Genomic DNA, 21530 nt, shown 5'->3' on the forward strand with positions numbered 1-21530 from the left:
AGTTTGTTTTTGGAGGTTTGGGGCACACGAATCTGTGAGGTATGAAAACGTTTTGGAATCGCGAGACCCCGTAGCAGCGCGAAGTTTGTCCCTCTGGTGTCTCCGTAGATGTATGGTCTGTCATCATCTTCAGCATGGCGAGCTCCAGTGGTGTAGTGATGGAGGGGGACTTCATGAGAAATGCTGAATATACACCGAGATCCACCGGGCAGAGTGAGACAGATATTGACAAACGCCTTGTGAGTAAATGTCGCGCTGGAGAGTCCGGAGCACTTACACCGTTTTACTGTGAAATGACTGAGCTTGTGTCATGAGAGTTGCATCTGTGTGTGCTCACATTGACCTTGCTGCTCACATCTGACTTCTGACAAAGACTTTTACCTTTTTTGTTTCTTTTTTTTTTTTTTACCAGAGATGTTGAAACAATTCAACATCTAATGAATGTTTAACTGATGCATTAACAAAAATGACCCAATAATGATTACGTAAGTGTTGTGACGGGAAATTAACACTTTATGGCCCACCAAAAGCTATACATAACATACAAGCTGATTTAATAAGTATAACGTTAGTCATTTGTCAATCTTCTTTGTCAAAGCCTTATTTGAAAGTCAGAATTTTATATGCACCTTATGGATACAAATGGTCTCTATAAAGGTGTTCCTGGTGGTTTCTGGTGGCATTCTAGGTCTTTGCTATGCATTTTGAAGTAACATAAATAGCTGGGGCATTCTGGGTGTTTTTATAAATTTTGGGGTATTGTCTGAGAAGATAGATGGATAGATAGATAGATAGATAGATAGATAGATATAACATCTTAAATGTTAAAGGGCTTTAAATCTGAACTGTATGACACGGAAGCATTAATTCATGAATCATACAGTGCAATGATTTATCAGTCAGTGGAAATCTGTATGGAATTTTTGGAATTTGGAATCTTAACAAATTAACAAAAAAGCTCTAGGAAGAATCTTAAATTTCCAGTGGAAGTCTAGTCTGGTTTTTAAATCTTTGATGATCTTCTAAGGGAGAACCTTGTGTGTTTCATCTTATGTTTAAAATCCTTCTCTGCCAGTGTTTGAGTTGTGTTTGTTATTAATTATCGAAGTGATGTGATGTTTGTGTGTGTGTTTCAGGGTGGCTGTCTGATGGCAGTGGGGCTGGGAGTTGCAGCGGCAGGGTTTGCAGGTGAGCACATCTGCTTTGGACCGCTGTGTACGCATCCATTTGGAGATCTGTGTGTCATTAAAACTCGTGTTACATAGTCACATGCAGATGTTACATGCATTTCTATAATATGTGGGGTATGGCCTAGTCTAGTGGTTAGAGATCTGGGCTGAGAACCAAAGGTTACCGCTTCAAACTGAAGATTGATCACCATTGTGCTTTTGAGGTAGTGCTCAACCTCAGATTACTCCAGGGGAGACTGGATTGCTTGTATTTTCTTGCATGGTTTGACTGTGATAAGCAATTTCAAGCTGTTGATTAGAATTAGCCATATGACAAATTATGCATCTAAGTTATATAACATGATATTGTCATGTTGTGGCACACGGTAGTGTTAGCCTCAGCAAATTGCAATAGTCTTTAAGAGCAAAGCATACAAGCCTTTTGCTATGCAAACTCAATTTCATGTACTTTTGAGTTCCAAAATGTGCTTAATCAAATCAGTTGAGTAAATGATTCAGTTACTCACTCATTAAGACAGTCACTTGTTTGGATCCTGAATGAATCAGTGAAGCAATAGGCTTGTTTGAGATGCGCCTTGTGCCTTGTGGCTTGTTAATGGAATTTCATCTGTTAATCGAACAGTCCCAGAAGTGAAAAGAAAAACCGTATGTAATTACTATATATAATATTTTTTTCAAAATGCTGTGTAAATATGTACCCGATTATGAATTAAAATGCAGCCGTATTAATGAGCAAAACGTTCAGACGTCAAACGCACTATTTACGCGTGGCTGGGAGCAGGTGTAGATTTATTTCATACTAACTAACGTTTGGAAAATACGAACGTTTTAATGAATCCGAAAATTTACGCCAGAACCACTTTACACGCGATTTACACACAAATTCGTTCTGCTCGTGTTTCGTGAATGAGACCCTATGCAGCTCTGTTTTGTAGCAAGCATTCTTCAGAATTCATTCCCTTGTTTTAAGCCAGACTAAAATGTATTTTAAGCCAGAGAAATGTATCAGTTGACATGTCCTTGGACACTTTTCTAACAGGCAAGCATCTCGCAATGATCACCGGTGATCGGATCTGCGCAGATTTTGCTCATCTCAAACAAGCCTAATGATTCAATAACTCACACTGTCATTACATTCCAGTAATACAGTAAGAAAAAAATGTGTTAATAAACACGAGCTGCAAAGTTTCTCAGTGTAAAAACTCAGTTATGGTTAGGGCTGGCTAAAGAGAGTTCTGGAGTCTGGGTCTGTGTATAAAAGGTGTTTATTGAACTGGTTTTGAGGATAGCGTTGCTTGAGGATCTTTTAGAAAGTGGTGTATGTTTGCTACCGAAAGTAATTAAAGGTTATAAAGGAAAAATATTAACCTCAGGCACATGGTCACTCATGTTGAGTATTCTAAATTCATTAACATTAGATCGAGCCAAGGTTAAAGGATTAGTTCACTTCCAGAATAAATAAAAAATCGGATAATTTCCTCACACCCATGTCATACAAGATGTTTATAACTTTCTTTCTTCTGTCAAAAAGAAATTTAGGCCGATGACTGATCGTTTCGCCAGATAAGACCCTTATTCCTTGATTCCTGGGACTGTGTAGAGCCCTTTGAAGCTGCATTGAAACTGCAGTTTGGCGTTCAGCACATTGAGCACCATTGAAGTCCACTATGTTTTCCTCAAAAATCTTAATATATTTTCGACTGAATAAAGAGATTAAAATAATTGATGACATGGTTGTGAGTAAATGGACTGCATTTATATAGCACTTTCAACAGACCCCATGGCCATCCAAAGCGCTTTACAGGTTTCAAGGCGCCATCCAGCTCGTCGGGAGCAGCTGGGGTTAGGTGTCTTGCTCAAGGACACCTCGACACTTGGTCAGGTGGAGCCGGGGATTGAACCACCAACCTTCCTGTTTGTAGACAACCTACATAAACCACTGAGCCACTGCCGCCCAAGTAAATCGAGTAATCGAACAAATCCATGTGCATATTTGCATGTTATGAATTAGAAAATGTATTTTTCATGAGAAGTTCTCTGATCTCCTGTGTGTGCAAATATTAAGTAATATACAAAACTATTAGTGAATATGACCCAGGCATCTTTTTTGATCCTGAATGTATCAGTGTGTTTGAACAAATCCATTTAGTACATGATTCAGTAACACACTCATGAAAACACTCATCAGTTATTTCAGTCCTAAATGAATAGATGTGCTAGAGCAAATCAGTTGAGGGAATGATTCAATAATTCACTCATTAAGACTTGTTTGACTTCAATCTTCAAGACTTGTAAGACTTGTTTGATTACAGATTTCAATCCCGGACGAATGAATGTGCTTAAATGAATCAGTGACAGCTCTCCATCACTAATTAACAGACTGCCGGTCTGTCTAGAAAGCACAAACACAGACAAGTAAAGTGAAAAGTCTGTTGAGCTAGATATCAGCGCTCTTGGAACACAGTGTTGGCGAAGCTTTCGTGTTTGCGTTCTGGCGAAGACTATGTTTCTAGGCAGGATGTTTGTAAGCTAAAATCCCTCATGTTGCGGTTCACAGTGGGATAAAGTAGCCATTGTATAATGTAATAAAAAAAAATTCTCCCTTGTCTTCTTAAAATATTTAGCTAAACTTTCCGTACGTTGAAGCTGCCCACAAATATTTATGATGTGATTCTAAAGGATTGGAAATCACTGGAGATGATGGCGATGGTGATGGTTAAGCCACACTTACTGTGAGTGTTTGTTCAAGCCCCCAGATGAAGCTCAGCCTGGTTAATGAGGTCAACGCGGCCTCTAGCATTAAAGGAATCAAAGCGACTTTTAAACGACCTGCTTGTGGCCAAATCATTTAAGTGACTTCGTCATCGGCCTGTTTACGTTTGATTATTTTCTGGCAGGTGTCTCTGCCGTCCTCCCTACTCCTGCGTGGTAGCTAATCATTGTTAGTCTCCAAGTCTTCCACCCATAGCTGTGTGAGGTCAGGATGGAATAGCACTTGTGGTCGCTTTGAGGAAGGGGGCTGATTCCCATTTCAGTACATCGAGGGGGCAGCGCTCCTGCCAAAAGCTGAGGTGGTGTGTGGTCTGCTCCGCTCAGAGGCAGGGCTTTGGATTACAGCGGAGGGAGCCTCAAACACTTTTTTTGCTGAAAAGCAAAATAACGTTTTCCTCTCAACAAATGTGCTTCTTAGAGTTTGATGAAATGAAATTCCCAAAACGTTCCCAATGATTTCATGTGTTCTTCACCTACTGTTTGGTTGGGTTAAAGGAGCAGCTCGATGGCTTTTCACAGCTTCTTTATTAAATGCTGGATGTTCGAAAGCATTATATGTTCATTTAGTTGAGTGCTGCTGACTTGCAGTGTGTTGCTTCACAGTCGAACCACAACCGCTGGCAGTTCACCCGCACCCTGACCAAATAAATACCAAGGGAAGTTGAAAGGCGACCTCACCTTTAACACATATTGAATAAGACTAAAATGTGGTTTTGTCCTTGGTTTCACCCTTAAACCAACTCTGTTAACCCTGGAAATGAACTCTGTAAATGGTCTAATCAAGTGGCACACTTTTCAACCCATCAATGCATGTTTCCCTTTATTACATTTGCTTTTAGGTCGATATGCATTCCACTTATGGAGGCCTCTGAGTCAGGTGATTACAGAAGCTGCTAAGAAGGTCCCCTCCACGGTAAGTTTCAGAAATGAACAAACCAATTTTCTCTGTACCTTATTTAGCAACAAATGTTATATATTGGTTCAATAATTATAGATATTAGTACTTTTTATAGACATCAAACACTCTACTTTATTAGTGCTTCTCCAGCAAATCCATCATTGTAGACTGTTGCCTTCCTCAGTCCTAAGGAATTGAAACAGCAGCTAATGAGATGTAAGTACAACAGACACAATCAGGGGCCTCTCAGAGAAGTGTTGCGAGAGTCCTGATTAGGGCTGCACGATGTGTCGTTTAAGCATCGATATCGCGTTGTACGAATCCACGATAGTCACATCGCAGGATGTGCGATGTAGGCTGTCGTAGTTGATCCGTTATTCATTAACTGTTCGGCAATTGACCAATGTGATTCGCAGATTAATTGCACAGCTAAAATTTTAAGTGCTGTGAGTTTAACAGGGCAGAGAGAGAGAGAGCGCACGCGAGAGAGAGAGAGAGAGAGAGAGAGAGAGAGAGAGAGAGAGAGAGAGAGTGCGAGAGAGAGAGAGAGAGAGAGAGAGAGAGAGAGAGCGAGCACTGGCCGCACGTTTACCATCTTCAAACAACACAAGCGCCGTCTTGCTCTCTCTCCCTCGCGCATATTAATCAATTGACACGATGTTGTCGAAGTTTAAATCATTTAAAATGAGAATGTAAGTGTGCTCAACCCATTTTTGTTTGTAAGAAACAATTTGATTAGATTTCATATCGTAATATATATAGCAGAAAAATAAAATATCGCAATGTAATTTTTTCCCAATATCGTACAGCCCTAGTCCTGATGCGTCTGACTGCTGGTGCAGATACGGAGCTCTACATAAATGGCTTGTCTTTACTGACTTCCTTATCCACCAAAGTTGAGCAGAATACGGCTGTGTTCACCGCTGCCACCATAGACATTTGGCGAAAGCAGTGCTTTTGTACCTTTTTTCTGAGATTGTACACAAGCAAATGCTGCGTGAATGTTTTCTAACATCCAATGAATCAATATCCCCACTGTGAAAAGTTCCAACACAACATTCATTTTTAAACACAGCTTCCATTTCAGAAAGCGATGATACGTGGGAATGAAACTTGGATTTTTCCATGTTCATTTCCACATCTTGAGGCACTTGCCTGCGTGCGATGTTGGCATGTTAAGCCTCCTGCTGTAGGGCGATGGACTGATTCATCACATCTTACTGGCCGCTGCTGTAATTCACGCTGTGCTTCTGGCTTTTGATGGAGTTTGTAATGCTGATTTGGCCAGGTTCTTCTTAATCTCCAGGGTTGTGTGGTCGGGGCTGGTTTCCAGCGCTTTGACTCAACCGGTCCACCTGTGTGCACTCTGAAACTTCTCAGATCTCAGCGGCTTTTTCCTAAACCAGGTTCGCGACATAGCACACTTGTAATAGATCAATATTAGAGTTATTAATCCAGCGATTTCATCATTCTGTGAATCACATAATGGATGAGTGTGATTAAGTGTCCTGTCGTGGGCTGAGATCGGACTGAACATTGTGGCCTCTCTCTCGCCCTCGGAACGTACACATGTTTTTACTCAGTCGTGAACTCTGACCGAAATCCGGTAGTATGTACGATTTCTGAAGGAGCCACAGACCGATGTTAATCTGTTATGGAACTTTAATTAAAGGGATAGTTCCGCAAAAAAACTATGAGAATTCTGTCATTGTTTATTCACCCTCATGTTTTCCAGTTGCCGTGGAACACAGAAGTGTGTGACATCACAAAAAATACATTTCTGTAGAATTGTTAAAAAAATCTCTTGCTTATGCCACCACAGTTTATAGAAATCTGAAATGTAAAAAAAAAAAAAAAAACAAATCATGGAAGCATAAAGGTAGTCCATAAATTGTGCGTTATACGCCATGTTGTCATACTGGTTCAAGAAGAAATATAATAAGCAAGTCATGTAATAAACCAAGTCATACATTTATGATGTATCAATGAGATATTATTGTAGCCCTGTTGTTGTTAGCTTATTCAGTGCTTCAGCTGTTTAACAATTCTTCAGAAGTCTTCTAAAAACAACAGCATATGGGCTTAGAATGACAATGAGCAAATAATTTTTTAAGAGTTAAAATAAAGAATAACATTTTTGGGGTGAACCGTTTCTTTAAATCTTTAGTATGTGCTGAAAATACTGTATGTGTGAACTTGTTGAACTGTATATGGAAAAGTCCCAAAGTGGAACATTTTTGAAGCAAATGGCAACGTAAACATGGCTCTTGTGAGGTCTGTACTGTAACAAAATCTCAGCATCTTAAAATTTCCTCAAAAAACACTTCATGAAACTTGTCCTTTCTGACTTTCTTTAAACCCAGTCTTGGGTCCTTATGGTTCATTCCCACCAGTGTTGGGGAAAGTTACTTTTAAAAGTAATGCATTACAGTATTGCGTTACACCCTAAAAAAGTAACTAATTACCTTACTTAAGTTACTTTTTATGGAAAGTAATGCGTTACATTACTTTTGCGTTATTTTTTAAATATGAGCAGTTTATTTGATTTACAGTTTACTTGATTTTTTTTTTTTTTATATATATAAGAAGTTCTATTTATAGCAAATGTAAAAGCCCTTTCACACCAAAATGTGTAGTGCATAAACCTGACTGAAAAGTAAATTCATGTCTGTACAGTAGAACTCTTCAGCACTAAAAAAAACATTTATTCATCTTTATTTTTTTTGTGTGTGTGAGTGGGATGAATTAATGCACATTCACATTTAGTATGCACTACATCATGTTCACGTAGCGCACACATCCGATTTTTCCAAATATGTGGACAGGAGACTTAAATGGTAAACAAAGTAACTGGTGTTACTTTTTTGAAAAAGTAACTCTGATATTCTCTTGTAATTGATTAGTTTATTGAAAAAAAATCGGATTACGTAACTGACGTTACTTGCGATGCATTACCCCCAAACACTGATTCACACCATGTTGTACTCAGATCTGTACATGTCCTCAGACTTGGGATTGTGTGCTTCTAATAGCAGCTAAATAATATGACGTAATTTTGAGTAATCAAAAGACAAAACTGCAATATAGCAAATAATGCAAATGTTAATTAATATTCATAAAAGTTTCTGATTTTACAAATTGGAATTACGGGTTCAACGAGAATGTGAACACTTTTTACAAGTCAGTCAATTTTGCGATTATGGTGATTCCAGCATGAGCACGTGTTTAGTTTGAGAATTTGGATAATTATGGGGTCAATCATCTCAAATCCCTATGGTCTCTATTTTCACATAATGAGGTGAAAGTGCTGATCTTGAGGCTTTTATCTGATCCAAAGCAACCTGTTTGCCATCAGTATTGAGATTCTACATGTTATTGTGTACATCAGACATCATCTGGTTGAAGGAATGTTATGGGTTCAGTACAATACTCTGCAAATTCATGTTGATTTCTACAGAAATGTATTTTGACTTGTCCCTCTTTTTCCTGTAGGACTTAAAATGTCTTAATTTGCCCTCAGCATTTTTGTCATTTTCCAGTTGAAATATCAAAAAAGCTTAAAAATAAGACATTTACATACAGAGAACATTCTGATGCATTGTGTTCCCTTAACCTGGGAAATTCACCTTCATAAAACCAGTGGAAACCCTGTTAACCCCAAAAATGCTAGAAATGTGAAGCTTATATTTTTATTAAAGCACTTAGAGGAATTATTCAGTCAAACCCTGTTTATAATTTGAGCTGTAAAATCGTTTCCAGCTGGGATCAGTTTTCTGGGTGAATAAACTTCTGATTACAGATTGGCAGTGTAATGTCTGCTGCACAGATACTTCTGTCATGTCTCATTGTGTGCATCGTGACCACCCAATTGAAAGATTGGGTACAAGTGATTCAATCATCCCAGTTTAAAGCCAACAGGGTTGAAGACTTTTGACTCTTTGAGAGCAGTGTATATGTTAACGTTTACTGCCTGACCCTGTGTATATCCATTCTAACGGTTTAAAACTGAAAAAGGCACTGTTTCCCCCCTGGTAATCAACAATAAGCCACAGATATGCAGTTGATCGAGCTTAACATGGAATTTGGATCATGTTTTCAAAATTGTTCTCTTCTTTCCTAGTCATTTTCTGCATATTACAAAGGTGGATTTGAGCAGAAGATGACCAGACGGGAAGCCAGCCTTGTTCTCGGGATCAGGTAATTGTGGGCTAAACAAAGCCTAAATCACTGCAATTCCTCTTACTGAATTCTCTCATTATGAGTTGTCATGGAAGAAAACAAAGGTGTTTTACAGTATATACACACTGCACTTCCCAGAAGAGCATGCGGTTAAGTCCGGGGGCAATTCTTTTGGTTTGAAGCCGGTTGTCATCTCATGTCGTCACGGCTTTGATCCTAATTTGTCTAATGGGAAAAAGTCTCAGCTGTGTCTCTAACTTTGTAATCTCCTTTTTCGGTGGACCACCCTCCTCCTCTAAAATTTCCCTTACTTCAACAGAAGTTCACAGGGTCCCACACCAGGTGTGACTCACACCTCGCAAGCTTCACGTCCTGTGTGGCGAAGCCGAGCGCCTCGTTTCTTTGTGTTGTCAGTCGAACTGGACTAATGTTTTCATAGAGCTGAACCAGACTGTAAATGATGTTTCTTGGATGTATTCATTGTCGACCATATTCAGGCTCATAAAATGGTACTGATTCAGGTTAATAGTTTTTGTTATTCTCTTCTCATCTGTCTTTAGATTTACTTTGGTGTCTGTCACTCACAGCTGAAATAACTGGCCTCAGTAATGTTACTGTTTGCTTTAATATACCTTGATCTCTCTACACTCGTGGAAAATTAAACTCTTTAAGGGGATAGATAAAAAGAATATTATATTATTATATTATATTATATTATATTATATTATATTATGTTATATTATATTATATTATATTATATTATATTATGTTATATTATGTTATATTATGTTATATTATATTATATAAAGCAACACCAAAAAAACAAACTCTTTAAAAAACAATCGGTTTAATAATTCATTGGAATTAATTTTACGTGTCAATGTGGACATATAAAAAAGACAAGGAAGAGACTTTTCAAAATAAGAAATAAGTCACCAATTTTATTTTTCAAACATAAAAATTTAAGTCACTTTTTACATTGATAAATGTATTGACTTAAAGCGTTTCATTTAATTGAACATTTTAAATGAGTCATTTTTACATTAATGACATTTAAAATGGTTATTAAAGTAATTTATAGTTTAATTTAATTTATATAAATAAAGCAATCAAATAGTAAACTAATAAATAATTTTGATATACATTTTACATTGCATTTAAAAAAAAAAAAAATCAGTTCCTTTTTGTTGTTTTGTCAAATGCTTGTCTTTATCCATTTGACGGACAAATTAAAAATGTCCGTAAGCACAAATCCCCCCTTTTTTTTCTAGGTCTGCTGCCTGTTTTGCCCACTGAATTGGGGATTTTCAGGGGATGTCCAGATTTAGTATTTCCAGTTTATTTGTGCAGTGTTAGAGACAGACCACACATGTTGATGAGTAGTGCTAAAGAATCAGTCTGGAGGCCTGTAATTAGATTCATCCTGCAGTTCTCACTGCGGCCACTAGATGGTGGTGTGCTCCTTTCCTAAATGATCTGTTTTCTTGTTTTGTGCAGTCCGACCAGCAGCAAGGCAAAGGTACGGGAAGCCCACAGAAGGATCATGGTCCTAAATCATCCAGATAAAGGTCAGTAGTTCAGGCTGTCATGTTGGGAAGGCTGTGAGTTGATCAATAATTCTCTGACTCAGCTCTCCAGATGCTGCCGTAGCTCAGTGTATTGTCTGAGCAGACAGCGGCAGAGACGGGTGTTGATTACATTATTGATTTGAACAGCATCTGTCATTTGTCATAACACACTCTTTAAAGAGAGCTCACATCCCTGAAATGCTGACTTGCTGTAATATAAACCATAAATGAGAACCACACAAAGCAGGACATGATGAAGTGAGCCATCGCTTCAGCCAGTACTGTAGATTCAAGATGTTCAGAATTTAAATACAGCTGAAAAATACTGCAGATAACAAAGCGTGTTTTCTATTCGTCTTTCACTGAAGGAAGAATGACATTGAATTATTTGCATATTCACCAGTAATAAAAAAACATAGAAATAAACAGCAGCATTTATTTACAGATTTAAAAATGCCATGCAGAATGAATTAATCATTAATAATTTAATTTTAATCACCTTGCATCAGTTTTAAATGTATTCAGCTTATAGTTTTCAATAATTCATAGGAATAAATCAGTCTTACCAACTCTTTAGATTTTAAATCGGAGACGCTATTAATAATCTTAATGCTTGTCATGAGATGAGAAAGGAAAGTAAAACTATTGACACCCTTTAGAAAATTTAAATTAAATATATATATATATATATATATATATATATATATATATATATATATATATATATATATATATATATATATATATATATATATATATATATATATATATAATTTCTGTTTATTATTACTATTATTTAGCAGTTGTTTTAATCCAAAGTGACTTAAAATGAGGAAAGGATCAGTGCAATATTTATATACTAATGTTTAAATTTTGGGGATCTTTTTTTATTAGTATTTTTAATCATGAAAGGTGGTTTAAATCAATGTAAGGGACAGAATGCACTTCTAAACTTAAAACATTTTTACATTAATTATAAAATTGATTTCAAATAAATGCTGTTATTTAATAATACAATAAAATGTTTATATTATCAACAAACATATTAGGCAGCACATATTTATATGTATATTAAAATAATAATCTAATAAAATATGTCTTGAGCAGCAAATCAGCATATTAGAATGATTTCTGAGGGATCTCGTGTCACTGAAGACTGGAGGAATCATGCTGAAAATTCAGCTTCGATCACAGGAATAAATTACATTTTAAAATTATATTCAAATATAAACATTTATTTTGAACTCTAATAACATAATGTTTTGATGAAAGAAATAGCATAAGAGATTTCTTTCTTTAAAAAAAAATAATAATCTCACCAAATTATTCATTTATTATTTCTTTTATATATATATATATATATTGCATTCAGAATCATTGTAAACCGTTATAATAAATATTGTATATCACACATTAGAGATAATGCACCAGGTAAAAATGTGTTTAGATCTGATAAGGATTTGTTCACTCTGATCTGTACGACACAGTTTATAAATCGCTGTCTGTTTTTTACCATGTTCTTTTTTTAAGAGCATGGTTTCACCTATTACTCACCGTGAGCCGGCGTCTTTATTTTTTCTTGGTGACTGTACTCGCCCTGTTTTTTCTGTTCAAGGTTAATGGCCTCACCTTGCCTTTCTCTGGTTTACCCTCTTTCAGGTGCGTTTCTCACAGCGCTCCGAGCTGCTGTTTATAGATGTGTGTGTGTGTGTTTGCTCCTCTCGACCACTAATACTCTCAGTGAAATAAGCGATGGTCTCTGTGATTCTGTCTGTCGTGGAGCGATAAGGCTCGTGACTGCAGGGAGGACGTCCTGCAGAGAAAGTGTGCCAGATTCGTCCCATCCTCCAGCTCTGCTGAGAAATCCTTTAATACAGTGCCGTTAATAACGGTGTGCAAGCGTCCATAGCGTTTGTTAGACTAGTGAAGGAGCTGATGTCTGAAAGACCCCATGAAATGGCTTGATGAGTGCAGTTAGCTTTCCTGTTGAAAGAGATTGAGATAGAACATACTGAAAAACTCAGCCTTTTTTAATATGATCGATAGGCTTAAAGTTTGGAGAATTGTCATGGATGAAATCCGGTAGAAAATCCCTGACAAATGGGAATTTCGTACGAGGACAAAAGATTATGTTATGTTACATTATATAAATGTTATTCATTTTAACAGCATTGAAGAAATTATAGGCCTATTTTATAGTATAAGAAAAAAAAAGTTAGACTGCACTGTAAGTGAACAAAATTGAATGAAATCGTTAATCTCAGTTATTTGTTTTATCCTCAGCACAAACTTTATGATTATGACAAGCCTATATATCACTATGCTATTGACAACAGACAATAAACCTTTGTGTCCACACAATTTTGCCAAAGTATTGCTAATGTGGTCATACTTTTATGAATGTTTGATATTCCTCTTTGATATCGCTTACCAAATGTTCCTATAAGGAAATGAAATGGCAAAGCATCCATTAAACATCGCAGGTGTTGGATTGTCAACAAAGACGTCTCTTAGCAACTGAACTGTGGAGGCTGATGGATGCTGCGACACTAGCATCTGTTCTGCAGGAGAGCCATTATCAACACAGAGGATTGTTTATGATGCAATGTAGCATTTTATTTACCGTGCATCTGACATGCGAGTGAAACAATGCAGGCATTCAGTAACAACAGTCTCAAAATGTCTTATTTCTGATTCACAAGACATTGTCAGTAAAAGCCTCTGAATTATCAAAACTCAATGGCTGTGTCCAAAATCGCACACTTTTGAATAAAAACCTCACGGCTGTTAAAAATCATGTTGTGTTTAATATGCATATGGTGAATATGTATTATATTCATCATGTCGTCACAGTCATGTGACAAACCAGCATCAGTTGTGTGCTCATGGGATGCTAAAGTATCCATTTAATGCACACTTTATAAACTCATCCTGGTACTTTTCACCTGTAGTTTTATGAATTCTGTGAATTCAGACATACTGCTCTTTTTCTGCCTACTATATAGCAGGGAAGTATGAGATTTGGGATGCAGCCAGTGACTGGTGAGTTATCAATACAGGTCTGTACATACACATGCCTCCTAATGTCTCACCTTGACATCAAACACATTTCATGTCAGAGTAGACTCTGTGACCCAGATGAGATTGAGCACTTTTCTATATTTCTGTGTTCATCTTGCCTGTAGCCCTTTGTCTTGCCCCTAAGGCAAGGTTTAACATTGACGTGAGGATCGACGTTGTTCGCTCCGGTCTCCACTCTTTAGGCCGTAATGAGATGATTAACTTTGAGTGGTCAGAGTAATGGCATGGAATGATTGTTAGATTGCCTTTCATTAGTTAGCTTGCTATGAGCAAATGGGGACATTGAGAAGCCGTCATACATGTCTTAACTCATCTAACTGAAACCGAATAAAAGCAGAAACTAAAAAGAAAAATCAGTCAAAAAAAAATCTCAGGTTATTGTCTGTCATGTGACTTGTGTGGTTTGTGTCATGAGCTAAATTGTACAAATTAAAATTATATATGTGACCCTGGACCACAAAACCAGTGTTAAGTGTCAATTTTTTGAAATTGAGGACCCACTTTATATTAAGTGGCCTTAACTACTATGTACTTACATTTTAATTAATAATTTAGTACAATGTACTTATTGTGTACATACATGTTTTTACATTGTACTTATATTTAAAAAAACTACATGTAATTACATCTGTATTTAATTTCTGTAATTACATTTATAATTACACTGTTGACCCATACTTTACACCTTAACCCACCCTTAAACTTACCCATACCTCCAACCCTCTCCCTAACCTTACCCCATCCCACCTCAATAGCAGCAAAAGTGTTTTACAATACAATATGAACACAGTAAGTACATTGTACTTATTTTTTATGTAATTACATAGTAGTTAAGGCCACCTTATATAAAGTGGGACCGAAATTGAGATTTATACATCATATGAAAGCTGACAAATAAATAAGCTTTCCATTGATGTATGGTTTATTAGGATCGGACAATATTTGACCGATATAAAACTATTTAAAAATCTGGAATCTGAAGGGGTAAAAAAAATTTTTTTTTGCTATTGCTACAAATATACCCCAGCGACTTAAGACTGGTTTTGGTGTCCAGGGTCTCACACACGCACGCACGCACGCACGCACACGCATGTACACGTACACGTAAATGTATTATACATGTTTTAAAAAAAAAAAAAAAAGAAGGAAGAATAATCAAATTATACACATTAGGGCTGTCACGATATTAGTTTTTACATGTCGCGGTTATTGTGCTTTAAGAATGCAAGATCACGATATTTTGTGATATCTATAGAAACCTTGGGGGGGGGGGGGGGGAGAAAAACTTTGTTTGAGTTTTTCTTTTTCACCCAATGAACATAAGGATACTGATAAATGAAGGGCACAAGACTCTGGCTTTCTCCATCTTCTTTGAAGCTCTTATGAAATAACAAGAGAGAAAATACTGTCAGCAGTATGATGAATAAATATTAATGGTAACACTTTACAATAAGATGTCATTTATTAACATTAATGTATTAACTAGCATGAATGAACAATGAAAAATACATTTATTACACAATTTATTAATCTTTGTTAATGTTATTAAAAATAGTCGTTCCTGTTAGTTCACAGTGAATTAATGTTTACAATTGCAACTTGTGATTTTAATAATGCATAAGTAAATGCTGAAGTTAACTTGAACTAAGATTAATAAATGCTTTGTAAATATTGTTCATTATTATGTTATTTATATATGTTAACTAATATTTTTTAATGAACCTTATTGAAGAATGACCACAGACGAGGCATTAAGTGCATGGCACTGTGACCAACTTAAAATTGTGTAAGTTTATTAATATAGCAATTTGGTTGCTCAGTTTTTCAAGATCCGTTTTGTGTAACTGTTAATGGATTTGAACAAATAAATAAAGTATTACTACGCTCAGGACGTATTTATTGCAAATACAAAAATAAGATGAGTAAAGAAAATACATTACTTATTAAAATAATCACCCTTTACTTCAATATATGAACACAGAAAACTGCTGTTAACAGGTTAATATAACGTTTCCCATTCTGTGACTAGTAAAATAATGGCAACTTGCTCCGATAAACACGACTCTCCTCGGAGCAGCTGTGTCTTCTTCTTGTGTGACAGATGTCAGTGTTACGGCACAATACTGCCACCTGGGAGCTCAACCAGGTACTGCCGCTGGAGTCTTTACATGTGGTGTTTTAAATGTTGTGGTTATCGCTAATACCGGTATACGTCACACACTAAATTAACACAATATTGATAATTGTTGCTTTGAATATCACGGTTATCGTAAATACTGGTATATCGCGATACCCCTAATACACATGAACATTATATGCACCAATACAACAACTGTAAGGAACAGTAATGTTTACTTACAAATTTTTGGATACTGTAAAACAGGTATTATTGTAATTATTTTATTTCATGTTTAATTCAACGTCATTGTAATCAATGACCACCAGTTTCTGAGTAAATAATAAACCATACATAGATTTCTTAGTGTATTGAAACATTTTAATATGAAAAAATGTGAAGCTGTAAACAAAATAGTGGAAAATAATGTTATGATGCAAACAAACTATTTAACATAGTTTTGATGGTTCAGTTAATTGATTGGAATATACACTGCTTTTATTAATTGAGTCATTACGAAAAATTGCAAGATTTCTCTCATGTGAAATAAGTCCATTGGCAGTGTCTATAGGAAATGTCCTGAGCAAAATTATATTGGCAGAAAAACTAATGTGTAATTAAGTGCATCACTGCAGGCTGTGTTTGAGCACACAGCTCCACTTCCTCTCTGACACACAGACAGATTAGCAGCCTGCTCAGGCCCTGCTCCCTGCTACCTGTTCATTCTCCTGTGTGTTTTCCAATTTGTTATTGTTGCTTATCATGATAGTCCTGTGCAAGCGGGCAGGCAGGGACTGTGTTTGTGTGTGTGTGTGTGTGTGTGTGTGTGTGTGAGTGAGAGAGAGAGAGAGAGAGAGAGAGAAAACGAACACAATGGATGCTTTCAGGATCCTGGAGAGGGACGGCTCTGTGTAAATCCTGTGACTCCTTTAACAAAGCAAGGTCGTCATTGCCACAGTACTGTTCCTTGAATCTCACGAAAACATGTCCAGGTCACAAAGTCAGTAGCATATAAAATTTATTTTATGTATGTATTTTTTTTTTTTTAAATAAATTAAGTTTTCGCTTTTCTTCAGAAATCAGTGTTTTTTTTATGTATTTAATCACTTTATTTCTTGGCTCCATGTGATCGTGGCATGTTTTGGTGAGATTCATGACACACCACTGTGACGACACTGACCTTTCTCTGGCTGATGGTCTCCTGGGAAATACACCAGTCGTCATTTTTTCCCTTATTTCTTTCTGTCTGTTCTCAACTTTTTCCCTTACATCTCCACAAGAGAGTTTTACTAATGGTTAAACCAATATGTCAGCGATTGTTGATGTTTTCTGAATTAAGAACATCAGTCTGTCATGTTTAGACAGGCCAGTGTCTGTCACCAAGTAACAAGCTGATCATTATTATTACTTTAGCTATCAGTCATTCAGCATTAACTCTCTGGTTCATGGCTGACCCCATGTGACCTTGGTTTCATGAACCACTGTACAACAGTCAATTACCAGTTTAAGCTGTCAAACTTGACCAAATGTCAAGAATCGATCATTATTGTTATAAAATAACATTTAATTTAACTTGCAAACAAGCTAAACTATAGCAAATCGGGATTGTTTACTAATATATATATATATATATATATACCATATATACACACACCATATATAAATACCATATATACACACATCATATATAAACAGTGGGAGAAACAGTCTGTCATCAGAGTATTTCTGTACTTCCTCCCAGAATGGTCTCCCACGACTGCATTCTCAAACAGCTGGCATTCACTACTGAAAACAATGACAGAATTTATTGTGTTTCATCTGCTCGCTCTGAGGCACAAGTAATTTATAATATTTAAAAAAGTACTTTTCTTAGTGATATTATATGCACATAAACTGACAGTCACCACAGATAAGCTTCTACTAAATATTGGAGAAACTTAATTTTCTGTAAAGTTGCTTTGCAGTGGTTTATATCATAAAAAGCACTATACAAATAAACTTTAATTGAATTGATATTTAGTGGCAGTTTATCAGGAAATGACGATTTTGCTCTCAAAACCTTGGATGGAAATGGTGCTTATTCATGAATGTTTATGCAATATTAAAATTTTGCACAAAAGTTACATTCGCAACCTAAGGCTGATTTATACTTCTGCGTCTGATTTATTGAAACCGGGCTAATGAAAGCTTTACCGCTATTGCTACAAATATACCCCAGCGACTTAAGACTGGTTTTGTTGTCCAGGGTCATATACCTACATACTATGTATGTAAAGCGTTACTGGTGAAAACTGAATTAGCATTGTTTATTCAGACCAACAAGTTGTTATCAACATGAAACGGCTTGGGATTCATTTTGAAAACGACTCATTTCAGTGATTCAGAGTCACCGCTTTCTTTTGAGAGACAATAACTTTATACACTGTGCACTTTCAGATTTAAAACTTTGCAGGACGTTTTCAATCACTTCAAGCTGTGTTAACAGTGCATGAAAGGTTATTTTCAAAAATCCATAATAGGGAACTTTAAGAATTTCTGGGTGCATGGCTCCGTTCATCTTCCCTTCAATAATATGGATTTTGTGAAGCGAAAAAGACATACCAGGATGTATTATGATTTTTTTTTTTATCTGTGTATACTTCTTGAGTTAATGGCAAAATTTCATGCAAATCGATGCATTAGAAATGTGTTTAATTAAACTGTTGATGTGTTGAATGCTCTCTATATAACTTTTGCACTACATTGTGCACTGTTTGGCTGCATCAGCAAACAATAATAAATAGAAGAGTTTGTAGGCATTTAAGAAAACAGTGGTTGGCATTTTTATTTTACGAAATGTTTCAAAGCAAGTAAGAGGTAAATAAATGTACTGAAATTGCTCATTACGCAGTGAGGAGAAAGTGATTGGTACAGATGCAAGGGTCTAGCTGTCGTCAGGTAAAGTCTGCTCTGGCTTTGTGACTGTGTTCTGGACCTCCAGGGCGCCTCATACGCTTGCACTCGTGGAACGTGTTTCACTGAACCAAAGATGCAATGGAAATTTATAGCAGCATGATGAGGCGCAGCAGGCACCAGGTGTGCCTCATCACATGCTGCCAGCTATAGCACATTTTTACCCCCTCCCAGCCACACGCCTATTATAAGGCATGGACGTGGGCTGGAAGTCAGCGATTGGAGGCAAAGAGATTTCTTTGCTACAAAGTGTGTGCATGTAGAGCTGGAGTGCAGGCAGCACAAATCAAGATAGAATTGAGCCTGTGGAAGGAAATGAGTTATGTTGCTCCTTTTAATTTCAAAGTGACTTTAAAGTCAGTGTGAAACAGTTTGTGACCCATTTGATTTCTTTAATGACATTTCTGATTGAATTTGGATATTAAATGAGGATGAAAATTTAGGATGGGAATTGATTGTATTGCGACAGTGGGTGTAACATACTACTGTTCAAATGTTATGGTGTTATGGTAAAATTTTTATTTTTTATTTATCAAGGATGCATTAAAATGCTCAAATTTACAGTCAAGACAATTATAATGTTACAAAAGATTTCAGTTTAAAAAAAAAAATGCTTTTGAACATTCTGTACATCCAAGATCCTGAAAAAAATTCAGCACATCTTTCACTATATTAAGCCTAAAAAGCATTTCCAACATTGATAATAATTAGAAATTATTTTTGAGCAGCAAATCAGCATGTTAGAATGATTTCTTAAGGATCACGTGACTGAAGACTGGAGAAATGATGCTAAAAATTCTGCTTTGTATCACTGGAATAAATTACATTAAAAAACAAATCAAATAGAAAAAAGAATTTTAAGACTGTAATATTTACTGTATTTTTAAGCAAATAAATGCAGTCTTGTTGAGCATAGGATACTTATTTCAAAAAAATTTAAAAAACTATAATAAATCTTATCAATTAAGCAAAGACCATGTTCCATGAAGATATTTTGTAATTTTTACCATACCATAAATATATTAACACTTAATTTTTGAATATGCATTGCTAAGAACTTCATTTGGACAACTTTAAAGGCGATTTTCTCAATATGTAGATTTTATTTTGCACCCTCAGATTCCAGATTTTCAAATGGTTGTATCTGGGCCAAATATTGTCCGATTCTAAAATCAATGGAAAGCTTATTTATTTAGCTTTCAGATGAGTTATGAATCTCAATTTCCAGAAATGGACCCTTATGACTGGTCTCATGGTCCAGGGTCACATAAGATAAAATAACATTTCAGTTCTTGTTCACTTTTAAAATCTCTGCATGTCCAGTGAATAAAGTGCTCACATTTAGATGAAATAATAAGGATAATGCTATTTTAGAAATGCACCCTTTACACTTTCAAAAAAGTAAGAGGAGAAAGAAGACAAAAAACAGGAACATACTGATATAAACTGCTGCTTCTCCTGCAGGTGGATCCCCGTATTTGGCAGCAAAGATCAATGAAGCAAAAGATCTTCTTGACTCTGGCCCTCGGCACTGACCCAGCTGCCTGCGCTTCCCCAGCAGAGTTACATCTACTTCAGAGCCGCCAACTCACCCATGAGACTCCACTAGTCATTGTTCTCCTCCATGTTTTTCTGCCATAAATCAGATTCTCAGCATACTGCGTTCTGTTCTATCTGTCACTGTTCCCCTCCACCACTTTAATGCAAGTCGGCAAAGGTTGATCCTTCATGTTAAAGGATCTTCACGCTGTCCATGTGAAGTATCTCGCATTAATCTTTATTATTTTTTTAGGTGACTTGTGTAATGTTTAACGTCTGCTGAAAAATGGTGGTCTAAAAAGCCTCAAGTATTTCCCCTAACCCATAGGGACCAGACTATGTATGTGTTAAGTTATTTTAGCATGCTGAATAAACTCAAATTTTACAAATCTGGAATGACTCATTGTGTTTTTGTTGATGTTTGTACGGTACCGTTTCCCTCCCACTGTGCTCTGACTGATGCCTGCGGTACAGATGTCTGTCTGGTCTGCACATCTGACGGATCCACGCAGGAACAGAGCGGCTGGGATTGGACAGAGGGACGTTCTGTATGCCATGACTTGCACTGCTGATTTGCCATTTGTCAAATTCAAGATTCATTCCAAGGACAAGTTATTCCAACACAAGCTGCACAAACCAGTTACACATTTCTGCAAAAGGAATAAAAGGCAAGCAATAGAGGAATAAATCGCTTCTAGGATGCATTTTGTATTTCATTTCCTTGAGAACAATTTCAAACTACTTTCAGAACAGAGTATTGGCTTGTCCCTACTGCCTACTCTAATTTAAGAAATGGCTAGTAATGTGAAGGCATATAATACACTGTAGTTTAATTGCAGATAACATGCAATTAAGTGTCTGAAAACATTACATTAATTTCACACTAAAGTATCTTCATTTAAATGTATCAATTCCGTAATAATAATGATAATAATAAACTATGCTACACAATACTTTTTTTCACAAATGTGTTGAAAGTTTTCCATTTGCTTCTTACAAGACTCAGTCACTGATTTTCTGCTTCAAAACAGGACGTTATCTTGGATCGTTCATTGTTCCAGATGGACTAACATGAAAATTAAGCCAGACCGTTGCAGTATAAATGCAAGTCGTATGTCATGGAAAGACTAGATCGACCCAGTTCAATTTCCAAATGCTCCGTTTGATTATTGCAGCCATGAGATCTCTGTAGGTGAAAGCTTCAGTCTACAAATAAAACCCAGTGAGCTGTTTGG

At 36.4% G+C, this 21530-nt stretch overlaps 1 protein-coding gene across 2 annotated transcripts; it reads left to right on the top strand.

Annotated features, from left to right (window-relative positions):
- Nucleotides 1–44: 44 nt before the first annotated feature.
- Nucleotides 45–20691, top strand: LOC127965041 (dnaJ homolog subfamily C member 15). Of its 2 annotated transcripts, XM_052565581.1 has the most exons (6): nt 68–239; nt 1137–1188; nt 4802–4875; nt 8981–9057; nt 10537–10607; nt 20221–20691. In XM_052565581.1, the coding sequence occupies exons 1-6, from the start codon at nt 135–137 to the stop codon at nt 20289–20291; spliced, it is 450 nt and encodes a 149-aa protein (XP_052421541.1). In that variant the 5' UTR covers nt 68–134; the 3' UTR covers nt 20292–20691. The 2 variants fall into 2 exon arrangements, with proteins under 2 accessions (XP_052421542.1, XP_052421541.1); XM_052565582.1 differs by lacking the exons at nt 10537–10607; nt 20221–20691 and adding an exon at nt 9359–9565 and having other exon boundaries at nt 45–239.
- The last annotated feature ends 839 nt before the right edge of the window (nt 20692–21530 follow it).

The sequence above is a fragment of the Carassius gibelio genome, chromosome B9 (assembly GCF_023724105.1).
Source record: "Carassius gibelio isolate Cgi1373 ecotype wild population from Czech Republic chromosome B9, carGib1.2-hapl.c, whole genome shotgun sequence".
NCBI lineage: Eukaryota > Metazoa > Chordata > Actinopteri > Cypriniformes > Cyprinidae > Carassius > Carassius gibelio.